Source organism: Mustela erminea, chromosome 9, assembly GCF_009829155.1.
Source record: "Mustela erminea isolate mMusErm1 chromosome 9, mMusErm1.Pri, whole genome shotgun sequence".
NCBI classification, from domain to species: domain Eukaryota; kingdom Metazoa; phylum Chordata; class Mammalia; order Carnivora; family Mustelidae; genus Mustela; species Mustela erminea.
In genome coordinates this window covers 55649779-55670446 of record NC_045622.1, presented here as the reverse complement: position 1 = coordinate 55670446, position 20668 = coordinate 55649779, and the positions used below count along the sequence as shown (strand labels likewise).

At 42.1% G+C, this 20668-nt stretch overlaps 1 protein-coding gene and 1 non-coding gene across 11 annotated transcripts in view; both read right to left on the bottom strand.

The window, feature by feature from the left end:
• Positions 1-20668, bottom strand: part of C2CD3 (C2 domain containing 3 centriole elongation regulator) — a 146818-nt gene that overhangs the window by 19568 nt on the left and 106582 nt on the right. For 5 of the 10 annotated variants that reach the window (XM_032358931.1, XM_032358936.1, XM_032358932.1 and 2 more), the window contains exons 27-31: positions 19636-19841; positions 17374-17495; positions 10036-10197; positions 6052-6269; positions 2283-3189 (exon numbers count right to left, since the gene is read on the bottom strand). In XM_032358931.1, coding sequence (XP_032214822.1) covers positions 2283-3189; positions 6052-6269; positions 10036-10197; positions 17374-17495; positions 19636-19841 — 1615 coding nt within the window. The other 5 variants (XM_032358935.1, XM_032358937.1, XM_032358939.1 and 2 more) reach the window with 3 other exon arrangements.
• On the bottom strand, positions 14721-14857 carry LOC116600471. Its single transcript, XR_004289672.1, has one exon. It is a non-coding gene; the product is annotated as a small nucleolar RNA SNORA5 (small nucleolar RNA).

Sequence of the window (20668 nt, the reverse complement as noted above, 5' to 3'; positions counted from 1 at the left end):
AAACTATTTTTTTGTGCTGTTCTCTATCCAGTCAATCACCTCGCTTACCTAGCAACTTGTGACAGAACTCTCCAAGCCATCCTTTCTATTTCCTTCTTCCTCTTCCCTGCCCCTATCTAATTCTCCAATCTGTGCCCCTCCTCTTCACCATAAAGCAGACTATGCTTTAGGTCACACTTTATCTTTTATTACTATTTCAAGTTTCCCACCTTGTCTCCTTGTTTCTGGCCTTCCCTTCATCTAACCCATCATCCACCCTCTAATTTTCTAATACGTAAACCTGACCAATCACACTCCTGCTTGCTTACCAGTTAATATTTACCGAACACTATGTACCAGGCATTTGCTAGGTAGTTTACACTGTTAATTGACTTTTCACAATAATCCCACAAGAGAAGTACTATTATTATCTCTGTTTTAAAGATAAGGACACTGAAGTTGAACTTGGTTACAGGATAGAGTCCAACCACCTTAGCTGGGCATAAAAGGCTCTCAGAGGTAGCCCTGCCTCACCTCTCACCATTCCACATACCTCTGGGCTCTACCCAGAGTGAACCGCTGCCCACAGGCCAGGCTCTTTCACCTGGCTATGCCTCTGGACACGCAGTTCACTGTGACTAGATCTTTCTCTCCCCTCTGCCTACAGAATGCCTATTCATCTTTAAGGTCCAGCTCTACTGTTTCTCTTACTGGAATGCCTCCAAACAGTATTACAAGAGCTTCTTCCTCTTGTTCCCTAGCATTCTGTCCATGTTTCATCACAGCACTTAGAATAAGAAACTGTATCACTGCCTGTCCCTACCTCATAAGGGGAACTTCTGGAGTAAGGTCTATTTCAAATCTGTTTTCAGTAGCAGCACACAGCCTGGCAACACCCATTTTTGATGAATTACTACTTGGGAAGGTCCAAATTAGAGCAGTATCCTTAGTACCTGGGCACAAGTGACTGCTCCAGCACAGACCATATGCGTTCTGAGCACAAGTAAGCTGGCTGTAAAGGCAGCAGCGTCAGAAGCCAGGAAGGAACTCCATTGGAGGTAGTCTCCTTTCAGTGTCAGACTCCAGCCATTTCATGGTTTCAGTCTTTTCTGAGTCCCCATTGCCTGCCTACCCTTTAGTTTCTCTCTGCTCTGCAACACGAATCACATTTATGTAGTGGGTACTCATTTAATTTCCTCAAGAATCAATCTGACTTGATTTTCTCAAGAATCCTGTGAAATTCAGTTCAATTCAGTCTATATTTACTGATCCCTCCTCTGTGCTGTGTCTGGTACAGGGGATACAGAAAAAGACAAGGTCCCTGACCTACCTGGGGAGTGTACAGTCTGATGTCTCCATTGTGTAGGGAAAGAAACTGAGGCTCAGAAAGGTTAAATTAAAGGTCTGACTTCACAGGGTCTAGAAGGGTAAAAAACAGGCCCCCTGGCTTCTGGGAGAGAAAGATCTCTTCAGTAAAACAGCCTCCTTCACCAACACCTGCACAGTAACCCCTGCTTACTATGGGATGCTGGCGGCACTGATGTGATTGGTGGGTTAGGCAACAAACGTGAGGGCTGCCAATGGTCCTAAGTGATTTCTTTTTCCCATAACATGCTCATCTGTGTTTCAAAGCAGGAATGGGGAACGTTAGCTATCCCTTCCCCCACTCAACACTGCCATTCTGGAGGGGGAGGGAGAGTTGGGCAAGTACATTTCAACCATGCCCTCTTCCTCTCCTTTTCCCTATCACTTGCATTTCTTATAAAAAAAAATTAATTAGGCAAGTTACTACAAACTTGAGCCTCAGTTTCCCTACATGCAAAATAGAAATGATGATACTGACCTTCTAGACTTATGAACAGTGAATGAAAAAGTTATGTAAAGTGCCTGGCACATAGTAAATACTTAATCAGTGCTGGTACTCTCCTTTCCCCTCTCACCCTCCACTTTGATTTCACCTGAGATTAATGGTCTCATTCCTTACATCCAGAACACTACCTTCAAATGTAAAATACCCAATAGACTGATCCAGTAAATCAGGCTGGGCTAGGCTAATGAATGTGCTACCAACACTTACACCCAATTCAAAGCATCATGCTTCAAGGGCGGATATTAATATAGCACCAAAGCACCTTAAAGCCTTGGTGAGTATTCTGAAGGAAGAGGCTTCCTGTACCTCCCAGTGCATTACATGAGGAAGGCCACTGCCCCTGCTCACACACACGCTAGGCTATCCAAGTGCCAGTGTCCAAAATGCCTACAAATGACTTAAGGGGCTACTTGAGGGAAATACCAAAGGATACAGGAGGCTCTGCCTCGTGGACACCTCTGTTCCAGACGTTGCCTGGTTCTGCCTGATCTCAGAGCAGTTGATAGGTAGCCCCCGATGGCTTTCCTTCCTGCTCCGGGAGGCTAGGTGGAGAGGGAATTTTTTGAAGCTATCAGCAGAGTCACTTAGTTCACTGGAGGCAGCTTCATTCTCAGTCTGCGCCTCTAGCCTGCACTCCTGGTCCTGATTTGCTCTTGGCGAGCTCAGTCCAACAGAAGTTTTGCTCTGCTGGGCTTCTGAGACAGTCACTTGTGAGACGAGATGAGGGTCTGCTGAAGCAGGCTCTCCATCCCTAGAGTGAGAAGCCTCACCCTCACAAGCAGTAAGACTTTGGCTAGAAGAACCCTGCCCAAGCAGGTGGGGCTGAACTGCCCTTCCTGGACTGGACAGAGGGCTACTTTTGCCCTTGAGCTCATCTCTGGGGAAATACTTTGAAGAAGAACAAGAAGGGCCTTCCCTATGCACCTCATTAACCTCACTTGTGTCTGACATGAAACTGGACCAAGGGCTAGTTTTGTCTGTCACGGTGGTGATATCATTGAGGGTCCTGGGCTCAATGATGTCTTCTTCATATTCCTCATCACTGTAGGCTTGGCCTGCCTCAGTTTCTTCACTGCTCTGCATCCTTGTAATGGGTACTGTGTGGCCCAGGGACTCATGGAGAATTCCTCTTCCACTTGAAGTCTCTTCAAGAGTAGGGCGAGTTAAGGGGCTTCTGCCCCCATCCGGAGCTCTTGCCAATGGCAGTTCTGGAGTTGTGCTTCGCTCCTCCATGACCACTATGTCCTGACCATCTGGTAGGGTGGGAACCTCTCCGCTTCTACTCCTGGCTCGGTGAGAACTCAAAGATGCTTGAGTATTCTTGGTGATAGTCTGCAGATCTGAACAGCAACAGATATCTTACTACAAGGAAGGGCCACAGACCACTCAATTTTCCCATGCTAGGCTCTAGCTTCAGATGTATTCTTGCAATCAGACTTTGAACAAATCTTACATTAATCCACCCGAGTCAGTGAAACTATATTCAAGGCAGTATACAATTTCTAGCACTTTATTCTAACATCAGAGGACCAAAATCTAATCTGTTTATAGTTGTGGTTACATCTGTGGAAAGGCTTTCAGAGACTATCTGCTCAGGAATTCTTGGGAGCTAGGAGTCCTGGCGGGCATGTTCATGCTTCCATTTACTTCAGTAATTACCTATATTAAAAATCAAAATGAGATTTGATGACAGTTATTAGAACTATATATTTTACTTGGAAAATAAAACCAAGTCATCTGTTACCCAAATGGTAAGGCAGGGGAGGTTTACAGAGAAAACAGAGGCAGCATGGTGTGTGGAGAGAGCAGAGGCTTTCGGGTCCAGTCAGTCTTGGATTTAAATCTCGACTGTCACTTAGCAACTTTTTGGTCATGAGCAAACTATCCTTTCTGACCCTGTTTATCTTTAAAATGTGATTAACAGGGGAGTGGGAGATGGGGTAGCCAGGTGTTGGGTATTTAGGAGGGCATGTGTGGTGATGAGCACTGGGTGTTATACGCAACTAATGAATTGTTGAACATAACACCAAAAACTAAAGATATACTATATATGCTGGCTAACTGAATAAAAATAAATAAAAATTTTTCAAAAAATGTGATTAACATCACCCTTTGCACAGAGTTATGGTAAAGAATACATGCGATAAATGGGCATAAGTGGTATGGCACATGTATAAGCAATAAATAGAAGCTACCAGTCATTTCAAATGGTTTTGCAATTAAATGGGAGGGAATAAATCAATAGGCTTAGTAAATGGTTTGTTTGCATGGTTATCTAAGAAGAAAAGGCAAATTTGACTCCTTGAGTATGGGGTCATAACTCCCTCACAGCACCAAATGGAAATCTTCAGCCTACCTGAGGTGTTGGCTGAATTTAATACATTAACAATTGTCAAGTCTCAAAGGGGTGTAGATGTATGAAAACGGAACATCCCTACCTACAAACAGGAAGAGGAACCAGGAAGCAGGTTAGTTAATCCTGATCCCCCTGCCTAAACTACCCTTTCTGTCTTGGAGCAGTTTTTCTGCTTTTTACAAACCAGCCCATCCTTCAAGGCCCTGCTCTACTGCACTTCCTCCAGGAAGCCTTCCCAGGTGTATCACCTGTGGGATGGCTAGACAGTGTTGTTCTATAAAGAAGCACTTAAGATGCTATTGTGTATATTTCCCCCATCAGATTGTGAGCTTCTCAAAGGCAGAGACCATGTGTCTGATTCATGTTGCATTTTTAGAGTCCAGCAAAGGACCTGGCACATAGATGTGCCATAAATGAGATCTCTACTCAGTTAACTCACTCTCAAGCTTCACTTGTATCTACTTGTCTAATGACGTCTTCAAAAGTGTACTGAGACGTGATGGAGGCTGGAGGAGTTTATTCATTTAAACTGTTTTCTTTGATCCAATCATCTCTCTCATTCACTCTCCTAATATACCCATTTAAGGGGTTCCCAATCTGCTTTCACCTTTACTCCAAACAAACCTCCCTCTGTTTTGCTTTTATGCTTTCTTTCTAGGAGGCAGTTTCTTCAGTTGACTATAGAATGTACGCCTGATGAAAGCAAAGACAATTCCTGTCTTGTCCACCACTTTATCCTCCTAGAACTTGTAACACATAGTGCCTGGCATAATTGCTGCTCAGTAAATAGACGACTGAATATTTCCAAGCAAGTAGAAGCCAAATACAGCATGTACCTCTGGAGCCCTGGCTACCAACAGGTCAGCTCTCTGGGCAAGAGGACAGGAAAGAGGTTTGTATCTATGATCAATCATGGTGGCTGCTCTCCCCTTTAAACAAAGAAAACTGAACTTATTCATCCCTGTGTACAATAAGCATCTCTTCCTTGAACAAAAATGACACCCAAGTGATGGCTAAAGATACTGATCTAATTGTTTTCTCACAACTCCCCAAACTGATATATAAGTTCCCAGGTTTTAACCCTGCATTCTGACTCAAGAGAAAGGAGTAAGACCCAGTGATTTTTTATATGTTCAGGCAAGTCTGAGAAATACTTGTTCTGCAACAGGCTCTGGGCTGCACAGTGGAATTACGTGGGAGTTATGAACACTGATGCCTGGGTCCCATCTTCAGAGATCTGTTGCAACTAACCTATGGTGCAGCCTGGGCACCTGAATTTGAAAAGTTCCCTCAAGAACCCCAATATGCAGCCAAGGTGAGGAGCACCGCTTTACGGGGTTTTTCGATGGGTCGACTACGGACCACCAACATCTAGAGTCATACGAGGTACCTGCTAAATATGCAGACTTCTGCTTTCTGAGAATTACAATTTCAAATAAATCTGTAGTTGGTTTTTCCCTGAAAACAGGGTTGCACAAGCTTAAGAACTGCTACTGAAGAACTCACCTAATCCATGCTAGTCTTTTTTTTTTTTTTGGCTGGGGAAACCTCAAGAAAGGAAAGGGGTCAGGGTAAACAGTGTCAAATAGTAAGCCTGTGCCAGCAAGCCACCAAAGACCTGACTTGAGTCTCCTGCCTCTCAGTATGATGCTCTTTCCACTTCACATGTTTCTGTGCCATGCTTCTACATCTCTCCTTCCAGAAGGAAGACAGTAAGTAAATCAGATTGGGAAAGCTGTTGGTCTCTGTTTGTCATGGGGATTTGTCTGAGGGCAGACATTCAAATGCTTTTTGACTAGGCACCCAGGGAGCATAACTGCTCAACAAGAGGGGCCCTGAGCCATACCCGTGATTAAGGAGCTGACTTGCAACACCAGGTTATTGGATTTCTCCAGGATGCTCTGGCTCTCTGGGTCTAGGCTGCTGTCTCCAGGTCCACGATGATCCCTGTGGCTCTCCTGACATTGCAAGATGCTATAACTCTGAGGACTGAGGGGCAGTAAAGGCTTGGAGAGCTTCTGACTGAAGTACTGCTGGATCTGATCTAGCTCATTCAGATTCCTCCTGTAAAAAAAGGGAGAAGACCAAAGGGTCATTCACTGGGATTACAAGCATCTTTGCATTTCCCTGACAGTCCACGGCTTCCCAGGAGCTTAGTACTTCTAGTACTTCACTTGGTCTATTAACACTAGGACTGACCCTGCCCTCCCTCTCCAATCCATCAACTCATCCTTTACCAGACTATGATCCTGCTGCTCAGGACAACTTTCCTTCCCTCTGTCTGGCTAATGAGATTCCTCTTCTGATGTCCAGTAAAACCCCCACCTCCTGTAGGGAAGGAACCATTCTTGACTACCATTCATGCCTAGTCTTCACATCCTTTTACTCTGACAGAGGAAGGCCTTACTCTGGACTAACACTGGCCTTTGCTACTCAATAACCATACCCAATCCTTCAAGTAAGTGACCTCTCCTAGCCAAGTCTTCCCTGAACCTCTAAATTGGGTTAAGAGGTCCCCTTTTGTGCTCCACAATTCTGTACTCTCCAATCATATCCATTTCCCCTGATGTACTATGAGCTGTGTGCTGCTCCCTTTACATCTGCTGTACTCAGCGTAGGGCTTTCTCAATGATGATAGATGGGTTCTGTCCCAGCTGGGTTCATTTCGGCCTCATACCTCTGAATCCTGGAACCTGAGTTCAATCTATTCCCCTTGCTGTGTCCCTATGCTATTTAACTTTTAAAGTGCTCATATTTCTCCTTTCCAAAAGTCCATCAACCCAAATCCTTGGGCCACCTCTCCTCTGAACTCCTTCACTCTTGGCATCTCCATCAACCTTTTGTCTTAGATTTCCCTTTAGTTTTCTCATTACGTATCAGTTTCCCAAACTAGGCCGTGAGCACTTGGTGACAGAAGACAGTATTTCAAACTTCTCTCTTTCTCTGGTTCACTCACTGTGCCTGGTGCAATGGCAAAACACAGAAGTTAAGTACCTGTGAGGTAAACTGAAGGTCTCTCTATCCTTTGTTAGGAACTACAGTTTGCATGTCCTACAGTCAAATTCAAATTAAATGAGGGAGCACAATGCTGATCCTTAATCTGTCACTAGAGACCACAACTCAAAATATGGTGGACTTACTTAGGTGTAGACACTTAAGTGTCTACATCTGGGTGTACACCACATGCTACCTGTAGCAGGAACATGCAAACAACTGTGAACCTGGCGGAACTTGAGAAAATGTGCAAACCCAGCTGGCCTTGTCAGAGATGCTGGGTATAGAAACTATTAACACTAAGCTGCAATTTTCTCATCTGTAAAAAGGTTTATTAATATTTGCTCTGCAGGCCTCATAGTATTGCTGCGACTCAAATGAAGCAGTTTTAGGGCTCTGTGAACCCAAGGAAGTCACGTGAAATTGGTATCTTGTTTCATCTCCACTGGGTAGGGAATTCATCTACTAGCAGTTTTCAAAATGTGTTTCGAGGTCTAGCAGCATCACTATCATCTGAGAGCTTATTAGAAATGCTAATTCTCAGGCACTATCCTGAACCTACTGAATCAGGAACTGCATAGGTGTGTCCAGCAATCGCTGTTTTAACAAACTCTTAATGTGATTCTGAAAAGCACCCAATTTTGAGAACCACTCCTCTAGGGCAATGGTTTATAGCCTGGCAATTTGGCCCTAAGAAGTCTTTTGGCAACGTGTGGAGACATTTTTGGTTGTTACAGTCAGGGGAGAGGTGCTATTGGTATCTTGTGGAGAGAGGCCAAGGCTGCTGCTAAATATCCTACAATGCACAAGACAAGCCCTTGCAGCAAAGCATCTGGCCCAAAAGTCAGTGGTGCCGACACGGAGAGAAACTGCTCTAGGGTGCAGGAGAGTTTCATTCTCTCTTTTCTCAGTGAATGACCCAATAAAATGCAGCCACACTCTTAATGGTTTTACTTAAATAGCCTACAGTCTCTGGCTGAGAATCTAAAATGAGAATCTGAGCATACCACTTTCTTGTGATATAAAAATCTGAACAGTTTCCCATAGTCTATAGTGTGACTGTTCAATTCTTTTAACACATGTTCCACTAATCAAAAACATTTTGCCACTTCTTTTCTGAGTTTGCTTTAGGAAACCAAATAATAGGTTAGTTAGTTTTCCGAATACAAAATGTCAAATATTTCCCCCTCAACTTTACACATTCTCTTCCTCCCCTCCCCATCACTTTCCACTTGAGAATCATTCATTCTTGAAGGCCAAACTCCTAACTAACATTTAAGGCCCTTCAAGATGGCCCCACAGAACTTGTCCTGCTTTTTACATCTTTTTTTTTTTTTTTTAAAGACTGATTGATTTGAGAGAGAGAGAGAGAGCGAGAGAGACAGCGCATGTGAGTCGGGTGAGGGGCAGTGGGAAAGAATCTCTAGCAGTCTCCCAACAATGCATGGAGCCCAAAGTGGGGCTTGATCCCACAACCCAAGAGGTCATGACCTGAGTTGAAACCAAGAGTTGGATGCTCAACTGACTAGGCCTGTTGCTTTTTACATCCTATGCTCAGCTGTATCCTAACTGTACTGCTGGTATTCCTCCAAACTTGACTTGCTGTTTCATCCCTCTGGGTCTTAGCATGTTTTCTGCATAGAATGTCTTTCAAATTCATTGACCTGCTCCTTCAAAGACCAGTTCAAGTGTGACTTCTTTAAATCTTCCCATTACCAACTTAGAATGTTACTTATTCCTCCATCTACCCTTGGCCAGAAAACCTGCAGCTCTTACCTCACATCATTATAATTATCCGGTAACAGGCTATCTCCCCCTCTGGGAATGGCAGAGCCAGAATCGGAAGCCAAGACTACTGGACTCTCCAGGGGCGCCTGGGTGGCTCAGTGGGTTAAAGCCTCTGCCTTCGGCTCAGGTCATGATCCCAGGGTCCTGGGATCGAGCCCCACGTCGGGCTCTCTGCTCAGTGGGGAGCCTGCTTCCTCCTCTCTCTCTCTGCCTGCCTCTCTGCCTACTTGTGATCTCTGCCTGTCAAATAAATAAATAAAATCTTTTTTTTAAAGATTTTTTTTATTTTTTATTTTTTATTTATTTGTCAGAGAGAGAGAGAGCGTGAACACAGGCAGACAGAATGGCAGGCAGAGGCAGAGGGAGAAGCAGACTCCCCGCCAAGCAAGGAGCCCGATGCGGGACTCGATCCCAGGACGCCGGGATCATGACCTGAGCCGAAGGCAGCTGCTTAACCAACTGAGCCACCCAGGCGTCCCTAAATAAATAAAATCTTTAAAAAAAAAAAAAAAAAAAAAAAAAGACTACTGGACTCTGAAGCCAAGACCTCACAGCACCACACTTCTTACTATATAACCCAGGGGCTGACTCAGATGATCTATAATGGCCTTTCTTCTCTGGCTCAGATGCTGACTAAATTAAGAAAGTGATAGGGAAACATTAACAGGACAGATGCTGGTCTGGAAGAATTCGGTGGTTGTGAGAAGACAGTGGGCAGAATGAGGCTCTGTAACTTTAAAGTAGATACGAAACTATATAGATGTGAGGTGGTTATTATGTCTGGTGAATAACCTCAAGCTCCTGTGTTACTAGGTGGACCAGTAATAGAGCCCGTGAAGGAACAGAAGGCCCCACGCTTGAGAAAGGTTGATCTATGTGGAATCCTGAGAGGCTCCAGGGTCCAATTCAGCATTAACCTAGACAAAAGTCCCTCCTAAGCTCTCAGGGCCACGGCAGCAGACAGAAAAGCAGTCCTGCCAGCTGCCACTGCCAGTTACCTTGTGCTTCACTATGGTTTCCTGTGTCTTTCCTCAGCACCGGGCCTTACCTGAGAGAAGTCAGAATGGAAGTACGGGAGGACAAAGGCAATGTGGTCAGTTTGTCATCACGTGGCAAAACCGCCTCTCCCTGCTGCAGGGATTCATGAAATCGGCGGATATTCTGCACATGCTCTTCATGGCGTGATGCCTGACTTCTTGTGGTACTGCTTCTGTCAGGAATAAATGGGGCCAGAATAAGAAATAAGAAAACTCCTAATGTGACAATCAACAAGTAACAAATAAAATGGCACTGCAAATCCATTCCCATTACCATGATTCTGGCTTGGATTACAACTATCTTCCAAATAATCTTGCCTTCAGTCTTACCCCTTTATTTTTCTCTCTCTTCTTTAATTCTAGTGTAGTTAACATACAGTGTTGTATTAGTTTCAGGTGTAGAACAGAGTGATTTAACAATTCTGTACATTATTCAGTGCTCATCAGGATAAGTCTATTCTTAGTCCCCTTCAGGGTTTCACCCATCCCCCTACCCATCTCCCCTCTGGTAACAATACGTTCTCTACAATTAAGAGTTGGCTTCTTGGTTTGTCTCTTTTCCCCTTTTGTTTACTTTGTTTCTTACAGTCCACACAGGAGTGAAATATGCTATTCACCTCTGACTTATTTTTTTTTAAAAGATTTTATTTATTTGAGAGAGAGAGAGAGATCACAAGGAGGCAGAGAGGCAGGCAGAGAGAGAGGAGGAAGCAGGCTCCTTGCTGAGCAGAGAGCCTGACTGATGTGGGGCTCCATCCCAGAACCCTGAGATCATGACCTGAGCTGAACACAGAGGCTTAACCCGCTGAGCCCCTCACGCACCCCATCTCTAACTTATTTTGCTCAGCATTATACACTCTGGATCCATCCATGTTGTTCCAACTGGCAAGATTTCATTCTTTTTAATGTTTGAATAGTATTCCATTGTGTATGTGTGTGCATGCGTGCACACCCCCCATCTTTATCCATTCATCTGTGAATGGACACTTGGGTTGCTTCCATAGTCTGTCTATTGCAAATAATGCTGCTATTATAAAAAATAAACATGAGGCTTTTGCCCTTTGAATTCGTGTTTTTGTATTCTTTGGGTAAATATCCAGTAGTGTGATTCCTCAAACATAGGGCAGTTCTATTTTTAACTTTTTTAAAAAAAGATTTTATCTATTTACTTGACAGAGAGAGAGAGAGGACAAACAAGTGGGGGAGCAATAGGCAGAGGGAGACAAAGAAGCTGAGCCTGATATGGGGCTCAATCCCAGGACCCTGAGACAATGACCTGAGCTGAAGGCAGACTCAATGAACTGAGCCACCCAGGTGCCCCTATTTTTTTTTTTTTCTTAAAAGATTTTATTTATTTATTTGTCAGAGAGAGAGCACAAGCAGGCTGAGTGGCAGGCAGAGGCAGAGAGAGAAGCAGGCTCCCCACTGAGCGAGGAGTCTGATGTGGGACTTAATCCCAGGACTCTGGGATCATGACCTGAGCTGAAGGCAGCCGCTTAACCGACTGAGCCACCCAGGTGTCCCCCTATTTTTAACTTTTGAGGAGACTCCATACTGTCTTCACCAGTGACTGCACCAGTTTGCATTCCCACCAACAGTGCACAAGGGTTCTTTTTTTCTACAACCTTGCCAATATGTTTTCTTTTTTTTTTTTTAAAGATTTTATTTATTTATTTGACAGACAGAGATCACAAGTAGGCAGAGCAGCAGGCAGAGAGAGAGGGGGAAGCAGGCTCCCTGCTGAGCAGAGAGCCTGATGTGGGGCTCGATCCCAGGACCCTGGGAACATGACCTGAGCTGAAGGCAGAGGCTTAACCCGCTGAGCCACCCAGGTGCCCACCAATATGTTTCTTGTGCTGTTGATTTAGCCATTCTGAAGGTGAGAGGTAATACCTCATTATGGTTTTGATTTGCATTTCCCTGATGTTGAGTCATGCTAAGCATCTTTTCATGTCACTGTTGGCCACTTGTAGGTCTTCTGTGGAAAAATGTCTGTTCCTGTCTTCTGCCCATTTTTTAATCAGAGTATTTGTTTTTTGGGTGTTGAGTTGTATAAGTTCTTTATGTATTCTAGATAGTAGCCCCTTATTGGATACACCATTTGCAAATGTCTTCTCCCATTTAGTAGGCTGTCTTTTAATTTTGTGGTTGTTTCCTTTGCTGCGCAGAAACTTTTTATTTTGATGTGGTCCCAACAATTTTTGCTTTTGTTTCTGTTGCTTAGGTGGACACTTATACGAAGATATTGCTATAGCTAATGTCAGAGAAATTACTGCTTATGTTCTCTTCAAGGATTTTTATGGTTTCAGGTCTCATAATTAGGTCCTTAATCCATTTTAAGCTTATTTTTGTGTATGGTGTTAGAAAGTGGTCCAGTTTCACTCTTTTGCATGTTACTGTCCAGTTTTCCCAACATCATTTGTTGAAAAGACTGCTTTTTTCCCATTGCATATTCTTGCCTCCTTTATTGAAAACTGACAATATAAATGTGAGCTTATGTCTGGGTTTTCTATTCTATTCCACTAGCCTGTGTGTCTATTTTTGTACCAGTCCACACTGTATTGACCACTAGAGCTTTGTAATACAAACTGAGGGTCCAGATTTGTGATGCCTCTAGCTTTGCTTTTCTTTTTCAAGACTGTTTTGGCTATTTCGGTCTCTTCTGGTTCCAAACAAATTTTAGGATTGTTTGTTCTAGTTCTGTGAAAAATGCTATTGATGTTTTGATAGGGATTGCTTTAACTGTGTAGACTGCCATGGGTAGCATAAACATTTTAACAGTATTTGTTCTTCCAATCTATGAGCATGCATTGTCTTTCCATTTTTCTTTTCACTTTTTAAAGTAGGCTCCACACCCAGCGTGGAGCCCAATGTGAGGCTTGAACTCACAACCCTGAGCTCAAGACCTGAGCTGAGATTAAGTTTTGGACACTTAACCAACTGAGCCAACCAGGAGACCTTGTCTTTCCATTTCTTTGTGTCATCTTCTATTTCTTCCATCAGTATTTTATAGTTTTCAGAGTATAGGTCCTTCAAACTCTTTGGTTAGATTTATTCCTAACTACTTTACTATTTTTGGTACAATTGTAAATGGGATTGTCTTTTTGTTTTTCTTAATTTCTTTCTGCTACTTTAGGGAGGGGGAGAACATGAGCAAGGAGAGGGGCAAATGGAGAGGGAGAGAGAAAGTCCTAAGCAGACTATAAGCTAAGTGCAGCACCCAACATAGGACTTTATCCCACAAATGTGAGAACATGACTTGAGCCAAAATCAAGTCTCATATGCATAACCAACTGAGACACTCAGTTGCCCCTTACTCCTTTATTTTAATTTTTTTTTTAAAGATTTTATTTATTTACTTGAGAGAGAGACAGTGAGAGAGAGCATGAACGAGGAGAAGGTCAGAGAGAGAAGCAGACTCCCCATGGAGCTGGGAGCCCGATGCGGGACTCGATCCCGGGACTCCAGGATCATGACCTGAGCCGAAGGCGGTCGTCCAACCAACTGAGCCACCCAGGCGTCCCGCCCCTTACTCCTTTAAATGTTTGGTAGAATTCACCTGAAAGCTGTCTGGTCCTTGGCTTTTGTTTGTTGGGAGTTTTTTGATCAGATTCAATTTCATAAGCAGTCTGTTCAAATTTTCTATTTATTTCTGTGTCAGTTTGGTAGGTTATATGTTTCTAGGAATTCATCCATTTCTTCGAGGTTGTCCAATGTGTTGGCATATAATTTTTCTTAGTATTTTCTTATAATTATTTGTATTTCTGTGTTATCGGATATCATTTCTCCTCTTTCATTTGTGATATTGTTTGAGTCCTTTCTCTCTCTCTTTTTTTCTGGATGAATCTAGCTAGAGGTTTATCAATTTTGTTGATTTTTTTTTTTGAAGAAACAGTTCCTGGTTTCATTAGTCTGTTCTATTCTTTTTTTAGTTTTTCTATCATTTGCCTCTGCTCTAATCTTTATTAATTTCCTTTTGCTGGTTTTGGGTTTTGTTTGTTCTTTTTTGAGCTCCAAAGGTGTAAGGTTAGGTTGTTTATTTGAGATTTCTCTTGCTTTTTGTGGTAGGTCTGTATTGCTCTAAACTTGCATCCTGGAACAGCTTTTGCTGCATCCCAAAGATTCTGGACCACTGTGTTTCATTTTCATTTCTCTCTGTATATGTTTTGATTTCTTCTTTGATTTCTTGGTTGATCCATTCATTGTTTAGTAGCATGTTATTTAACCTCCATGTGTTTGTGATGTTTATAGTTTTTTTTCATATGGTTGATTTCTAGTTTCATAGTGTTGTGGTCAGAAAAGATGTACATGACTTCAATCTTTTTAAATTCGTTGACACTTGTTTTGTGGCTTGATACGTGATCTATTCTAGAGAACGTTCCATGTGCACTTGAAATGAATGTGTAATCTACTGTTTTAGGATGGAATGTCCTTAATATATCTGTTAAATCCATCTGGTCCTCTGTTTGTTTCCAAAGTGTTACCTATTCTCTTTTATAAATTCTCCACGCGATAGCCTGAGTGATTTTTTTAAAAACATAGGTCTGAAATAACAATAAGAACAACACTATTTATGGAGTCCTTATTAATGTGCCAAGCACTGTTCTAAGCATTTGTGCACTAATCTATTCCCTATTTAATCACTGTTGTTCCTTTCTAGCTTTGGTCGCTCTTTTTTTGGGGGGGTGGTGGCACAAGGTGTCTGTGACCAAATTTATCCCTGAGGCCCAGCACAGTCGGGATCAAGGCCCATGGATCACAGTGTTTCTGTGGCAGCCTTTTGGGCCAGTGCCAGCCATGGGATGGGCGGGCACTGAATTTGACATAGCTGCGGTGTTTTGTTTTGTTAAATCTATAAAAAAATTTTCAAATTTCTTTGCAAGGTATTCATGAACTTGACTCCAGCAATAATTGTCTTCTCTTTAAATATTAGCTTCATCGAGATATAATTCACATACAATTCACCCAGTGAAAGTGTACAACTCAATGGTTTTTAGTATATTCAGAGTTGTATAACCATCACCACGTATTTTCATCACCCAAAAAAGAAACCCTATACCTATAAGCAATCACTCCACATTTCCTCCACTCCCTCAAACCCTCAACCCAAACCTCCTAGTTCCAGGCTACTGCTAATCTACTTTCTGATTCTGTAGATTTGCCCAATCTGAATAATTCATATAAATGGAATAATAACCGTATAGAGTCTTTTGTGACTGGCTTCTTCCATTTGGCATGTTTTTAAACTTCACCCGTGCTATAGTATATATCAGTAATTCATTCCTTCTTGTGGTTGAATAATTCTCCATTATGTAGAGATAACAAGTTATTTTTCTATACATCAGATGATGCACATTTTGGTTGTTTCCATTTTTTTTTAAAAAAAGACTTTATTTATCTATTTGACAGAGACCACAAGTAGGCAGAGAGGCAGGCAGAGAGAGAGAGAGGAGGAAGCAGGCTCCCCGCTGAGCAGAGAGCTCAATGCGGGACTTGATCCCAGGACCCTGAGATCATGACCTGAGCTGAAGGCAGAGGCTTAACCCACCGAGCCACTCAGGCGCCCCTGGTTGTTTCCATTTTTAAGTCATAAGGAACAATGCTACTAACAAACACTCATGTACAGGTTTTGTGCAGACATATTATTTTACTGTTCTTGGGTATATACCTAGAAGCGGAATTATTGGATCAAATGATTTCTCTATGTTTAACCTTTTAAAAGGAAGTGCCAGACTGTTTTACAAAGCAGCTGCACCATTTTAAAATCCCATCCCTGGGTGGTTCAGTCATTGGGTGCCTGCCCTTGGCTCAGGTCATGATCCCAGGATTCTGGGATTGAGCCCCACTTCGGGCTCCCTGCTCAGTGGGAAGCCTCTTTCTCCCTCTCCCACTCCCTCTGCTTGTGTTCCCTCTCTCACTGTCTTTCTCTCTGTCAAAAAAAGAAATAAAATCATTAAAAATAAATAAATAAATATGTAAGTAGACAAATAAATTTAAAAAATCCCACCAACCATGTATGAGGGTTCTGGTTTCTCCCCATTCTCCCAACACTTGTGATATTTGTCTTTTTGATTACAGTTATTGTAGTGGGTGTGAAGTGGTATCTCATTATGGCTTTCATTTACATTCTCCTGATGGTTAATGATTTTTTTTTTTAATATTTTATTTATTTATTTGAGAGAGAGACAGTGAAGGAGAGTATGAGCGAGGAGAAGGTCAGAGAGAGAAGCAGACTCTCCATGGAGCTGGGAGCCCGATGTGGGACTTGATCCTGGGACTCCAGGATCATGACCTGAGCTGAAAGCAGTTGCTTAACCAACTGAGCCACCCAGGCACCCTGGTTAATGATGTTAAATATCTTTTCATGCGCTTACTGATAATTTGTGTATCTTCTTTGGATGTTTTCAGATATTCTTTGGATGTTTATTCAGATCATTTGTCTTTTTTTTTTAAGATTTTATTTATTTAAGGGAGACAGAGCGAGAGTAAGCAAACATGAGCACAGGGCGGTGGGGAGGAAGGAGAGAAGCAGGCTCCCTACTGAGCAGGGAGCCCAACTGGGGCTTGATCCCAGGACCCTGGGGATCATGACCCCAGCTGGAGGCAGAGGCTTAGCCCACTGAGCCACCCAGGCGCCTCTTTTGGTCCATGCTTACTTGGGTAAGCTTTTTTATTATTTGCTTTTTATTATTGAATTATAGGAAATATATATATATATATATATATATATATATATGAATTCTTTATATATTCTAGATATGTCTCATCATATCTATAGGTTGCCTTTTTATTTTCTTAATTGTGGCATGAAAGTTTTTAATCTTATAATCCAATTTACTTTTTTTGTTGTTGTTTCTGCTTTTTGTCTCTTATGTAAGGAATCATTTGCGTAATCTAAGGTCATGAAGATTTACTCCTGTTTTCTTCCTTTGAGAGAATGGAATATGCTCTAGCTCCGTCATCCATATGCGTGTCTATGGTTGACGAGGTGAAGCATCTGGATGGGCCAGTTGCTCTTCATAAAATATCCTGGTTCCTACGTTTGGAAAGGGAAAAATCTCAGATAGCTGATGATTGATTTCAGGGATAAACGTTAAAAGTTAAAGGCCTCTAAGGAAAAGAGAACCGCATCCTTTCCACTGAAGCTACCCTTCTGATAGCAGTAAAAGTTCAAGTTTCCATCTTAAGAAAAAAAAATTTGCTTTCATAGGATCCTGGAGTTCCCAGCAGTTGTGACAGAACAAAGCTATTTCCCTGTCTCTAGTTTCTTCCTCCAATAAAGTAAGGAGAGATGACAAACCAGTTAGCAGACTTTCAACTCTATTTCTTCCCATCAAAAATTCACTCACCTCTCAGGAGAGGAGAAATCAAGTTCCTTTGATGAGGTGTGAGCAAATTGTTCTGGGGTCCATCTTGCAATGCTGCTGAGGAATGCAGAGGCAGGGAAGGAAAAGGGGCGATATACTGGGTTCTGTAGAAACAATGAGAAAAATGGTATGCCTGTCACCACAAATCCTTTTGGAACAAAGAAATACAAATAAGTTTGTAAATTTGTGTTTAAAAAATTTATTGTATGTAGATAAATATAATTTGCTGAGTACTTTCTATGTGTTGAATGCTATACTAAGAAATTTACATGCATTTTCTTATTTGAACTTCACAATAATATTACAAGATAGGTACTATTATTATTCCCATTTTACATACCATGCTATCAGATTACTTTTTAGTTGCTTTATTTGTATTTATGCTTGGCTCTTCCAGCTAGTTTGTGAACTCCAGACTGGATATCATTTTACCTTACATGTGAAGTGGTATTTCTTACCTCATGACTACAGGGCTAACGTGAAGAAAAGACCTTCTTATACAGTGACTGTTTAACTCTGTCACTTTCTCACCCAGTCATGCATGAGAGAGATGCCCACCCTGCCAGAACCTGGGCCAGGCATGCATGATAACAGAGATGAAAAAAAAAAAAACCCACCCTAGAATCTTTGTCTTGATAGAGCTCCCTCATCTGGGACAGTCTGGAAAATTCTTTTATAGTTAACTCCCTGAGTGTTCTTACTATCACTGATTCCCCTCTTTCCATTCCTTCTCTTTTTATTTTTTCTATAAGACAGAACAATGATATTATTTGACAGTTAAAAAAGATTTTATTTATTTGCCAGAGAGAGAGAGCACAAACAGGGAGAGCAACAGGCAGAAGGGGAAGGAGGCTTTCCACTGAGCAAGAAGCTTGATACGGAATTTGATCCTAGGACTCCAGGATCATGACCTGAGCTGAAGGCAGATGCTTAACTGACTGAGCCACCCAGGCATCCCAAAACGTTTTACTTAAATTCAATTAATTTAACGTATAATGTATTACTGATTTCAGAAGTAGAGGTCAGTGAATCATCAGTTTATATAATACCCAGTGCTCATTATATCACGTGCCCTCCTTAATGTCCATCATCCATTTATCCCATCTCCCCACTCCCTTCCCCTCCAGCAACCCTCAATTTGTTTCCTATGATTAAGAGTCTCTTATAGTTTGTCTCCCTCTCTGGTTTCATCTTATCTTTTTATCCTCATTGTTTTGTTAGAACAATGATTTTAGGGACGCCTGGGTGGCTCAGTCAGTTAAGCATGATCTGCCTTTGGCTCAGATCACGATCCCAGGGTCCTGGGATGGAGTCCAGCATCAGGCTCCTTGCTCAGCAGGGAGCCTCCTTCTCTCTCTCCCTCTGCTGCTCCCCCTGCTTGTGTGCTTTCTCTCTCTCTCTCGGAAAAATAAATAAAACCTTAAAAGAAAGAACGAACAAGGATTTTAAGGTAATAAGAGTTTTTAAAAAGTTTAACCAATGTGGTTTCAAACTCCATGCTGCAATTAATCTTATTTTATTTAAAAATTAAGATACAGCCATTTGTGACAACACGGATGGACCCAGAGGGTATGATGCTATGTGAAGTAAGAGAGAAAGACAAATACCCTATGATTTCACTTGTATGTGGAGTCTAAAAAACAAATTAATTAAGAAAAAAGCAGAAACAGACCCATAGATACAGAGAACAGACTGATGGTTGCTAGAGGGGACGGGGATGGGCAAAATCAGTGAAGTAGGTAGGAGATACAGGCTTCTAGTTATGGAATGAATAAGTCACGGGAATAAAAGGCACATCACAGAGAATGCAGGCAATGGTACTGTAATAGCACTGTATGATGACAGATGGTGGCTGCACTTGTGAGCATAGCATGACATATAAACTTGTCCAATCACTGTGTTGTACACCTGATACCAATGTAACCCTGTGTGTCAACTACACTCAAGTAGAAAAATTTTTTTCAATTGAGATACAGTCAGTGTATTATAAAGTTCATCTTTGAAATTGTTCAATTCAGTGGTTTTTAATATATTCAGAGTTGTGCGTCTGTCACCCTTGTGTAATTCCACTTTGTCACCACTGTGTAATTTTTATCATCCTAAACAGGTCATGAGGTCATTATGAGACACAAATACATAATGTGTTTTGTAAGCTGGAGAGCACCAAACACATGTAAAGGATCTTCTTACAGATTTGGCTCAGCAGAACGCTTACTGGTTAAGACCATGAATCAGCATACGTACCAGCAATCCCAGGGTCTCTACCCCACGTCTTGATTGTTTTTCTTCTTTGAAGTGCATCAAACTCTCTAGAGGGGAGATAGCAACTTTTATCTGCCCCTGACACTCTCCACTGAAGTCTGTGATGTTGTACCAGCCACAGACAAACTGGAAGCCAGAAAGAAGCGGGGAGAGGTCCACCGAGGCAAAGCCAATCACTCTCTCCTCATCTGTGGGGGAAAGACAAGAACTGGGTAGTGTGGCTGGGCAGGTCTTGCCACTGACATTAGAGGCTGCACACAGAGAAGCTGAATCAGGAGACTGTGGGGTGTATGTGTAGGGGCTCAAGTGATTCCAAAATCAACACTGAAGACAGATAATGAGAAAGAGAGAGACAGCCTGCTTTCACTACCACGAATTCCCTTTTTGTATGGCAGGGAAAAGCCAGCAGATTTGAGTTTTATTCTCTTGATATAGGCAATTGGAAAACAACCTTAAATAGCAGTTATTTCTTTTCCCTACATTATCATGTCTCAGTGATTTTCCTCAGGGCAGTGGGTCTTGAAAGAAATCATTTGCAAGACCATCACCCTTGGAATTATGAGGGATTTGCATTTTCCCATTCACATTTGTCTGTATTTTTCAAATTTTCTGTAACGTACATATGTATTATATTTAATTAAGAACAAAAGTGATACAAATCACAAAAGAAAGACAAAGAACCCTCTGGAAAACCAGTACATGGTGCAAAATAGGAGCTTGGACTCAGGTTTGTAATAGGGCTGCCCTTAGTGAGTAAGAAGACCCCTTGTTGACTGGATAAGCAACCATGCAATGGCCTTTGTTCTCAGACTCATTGCTTCTTGTTCCTCACTTCTGACATGGAAGTAGCTGGAGAAGAACAGGCTCCTCTCCTTCTACAAGTTCTTTATTGTATGGGCTATATTCCCTATAATGAATATCAAAGGCTGACTACCAAACGTGGACACCATTCTCAGTTTTCAATTTGCTCAGTAAGTCAAGGAATGCAAATTTCTAAGAGAAGTGGTCATTAGTT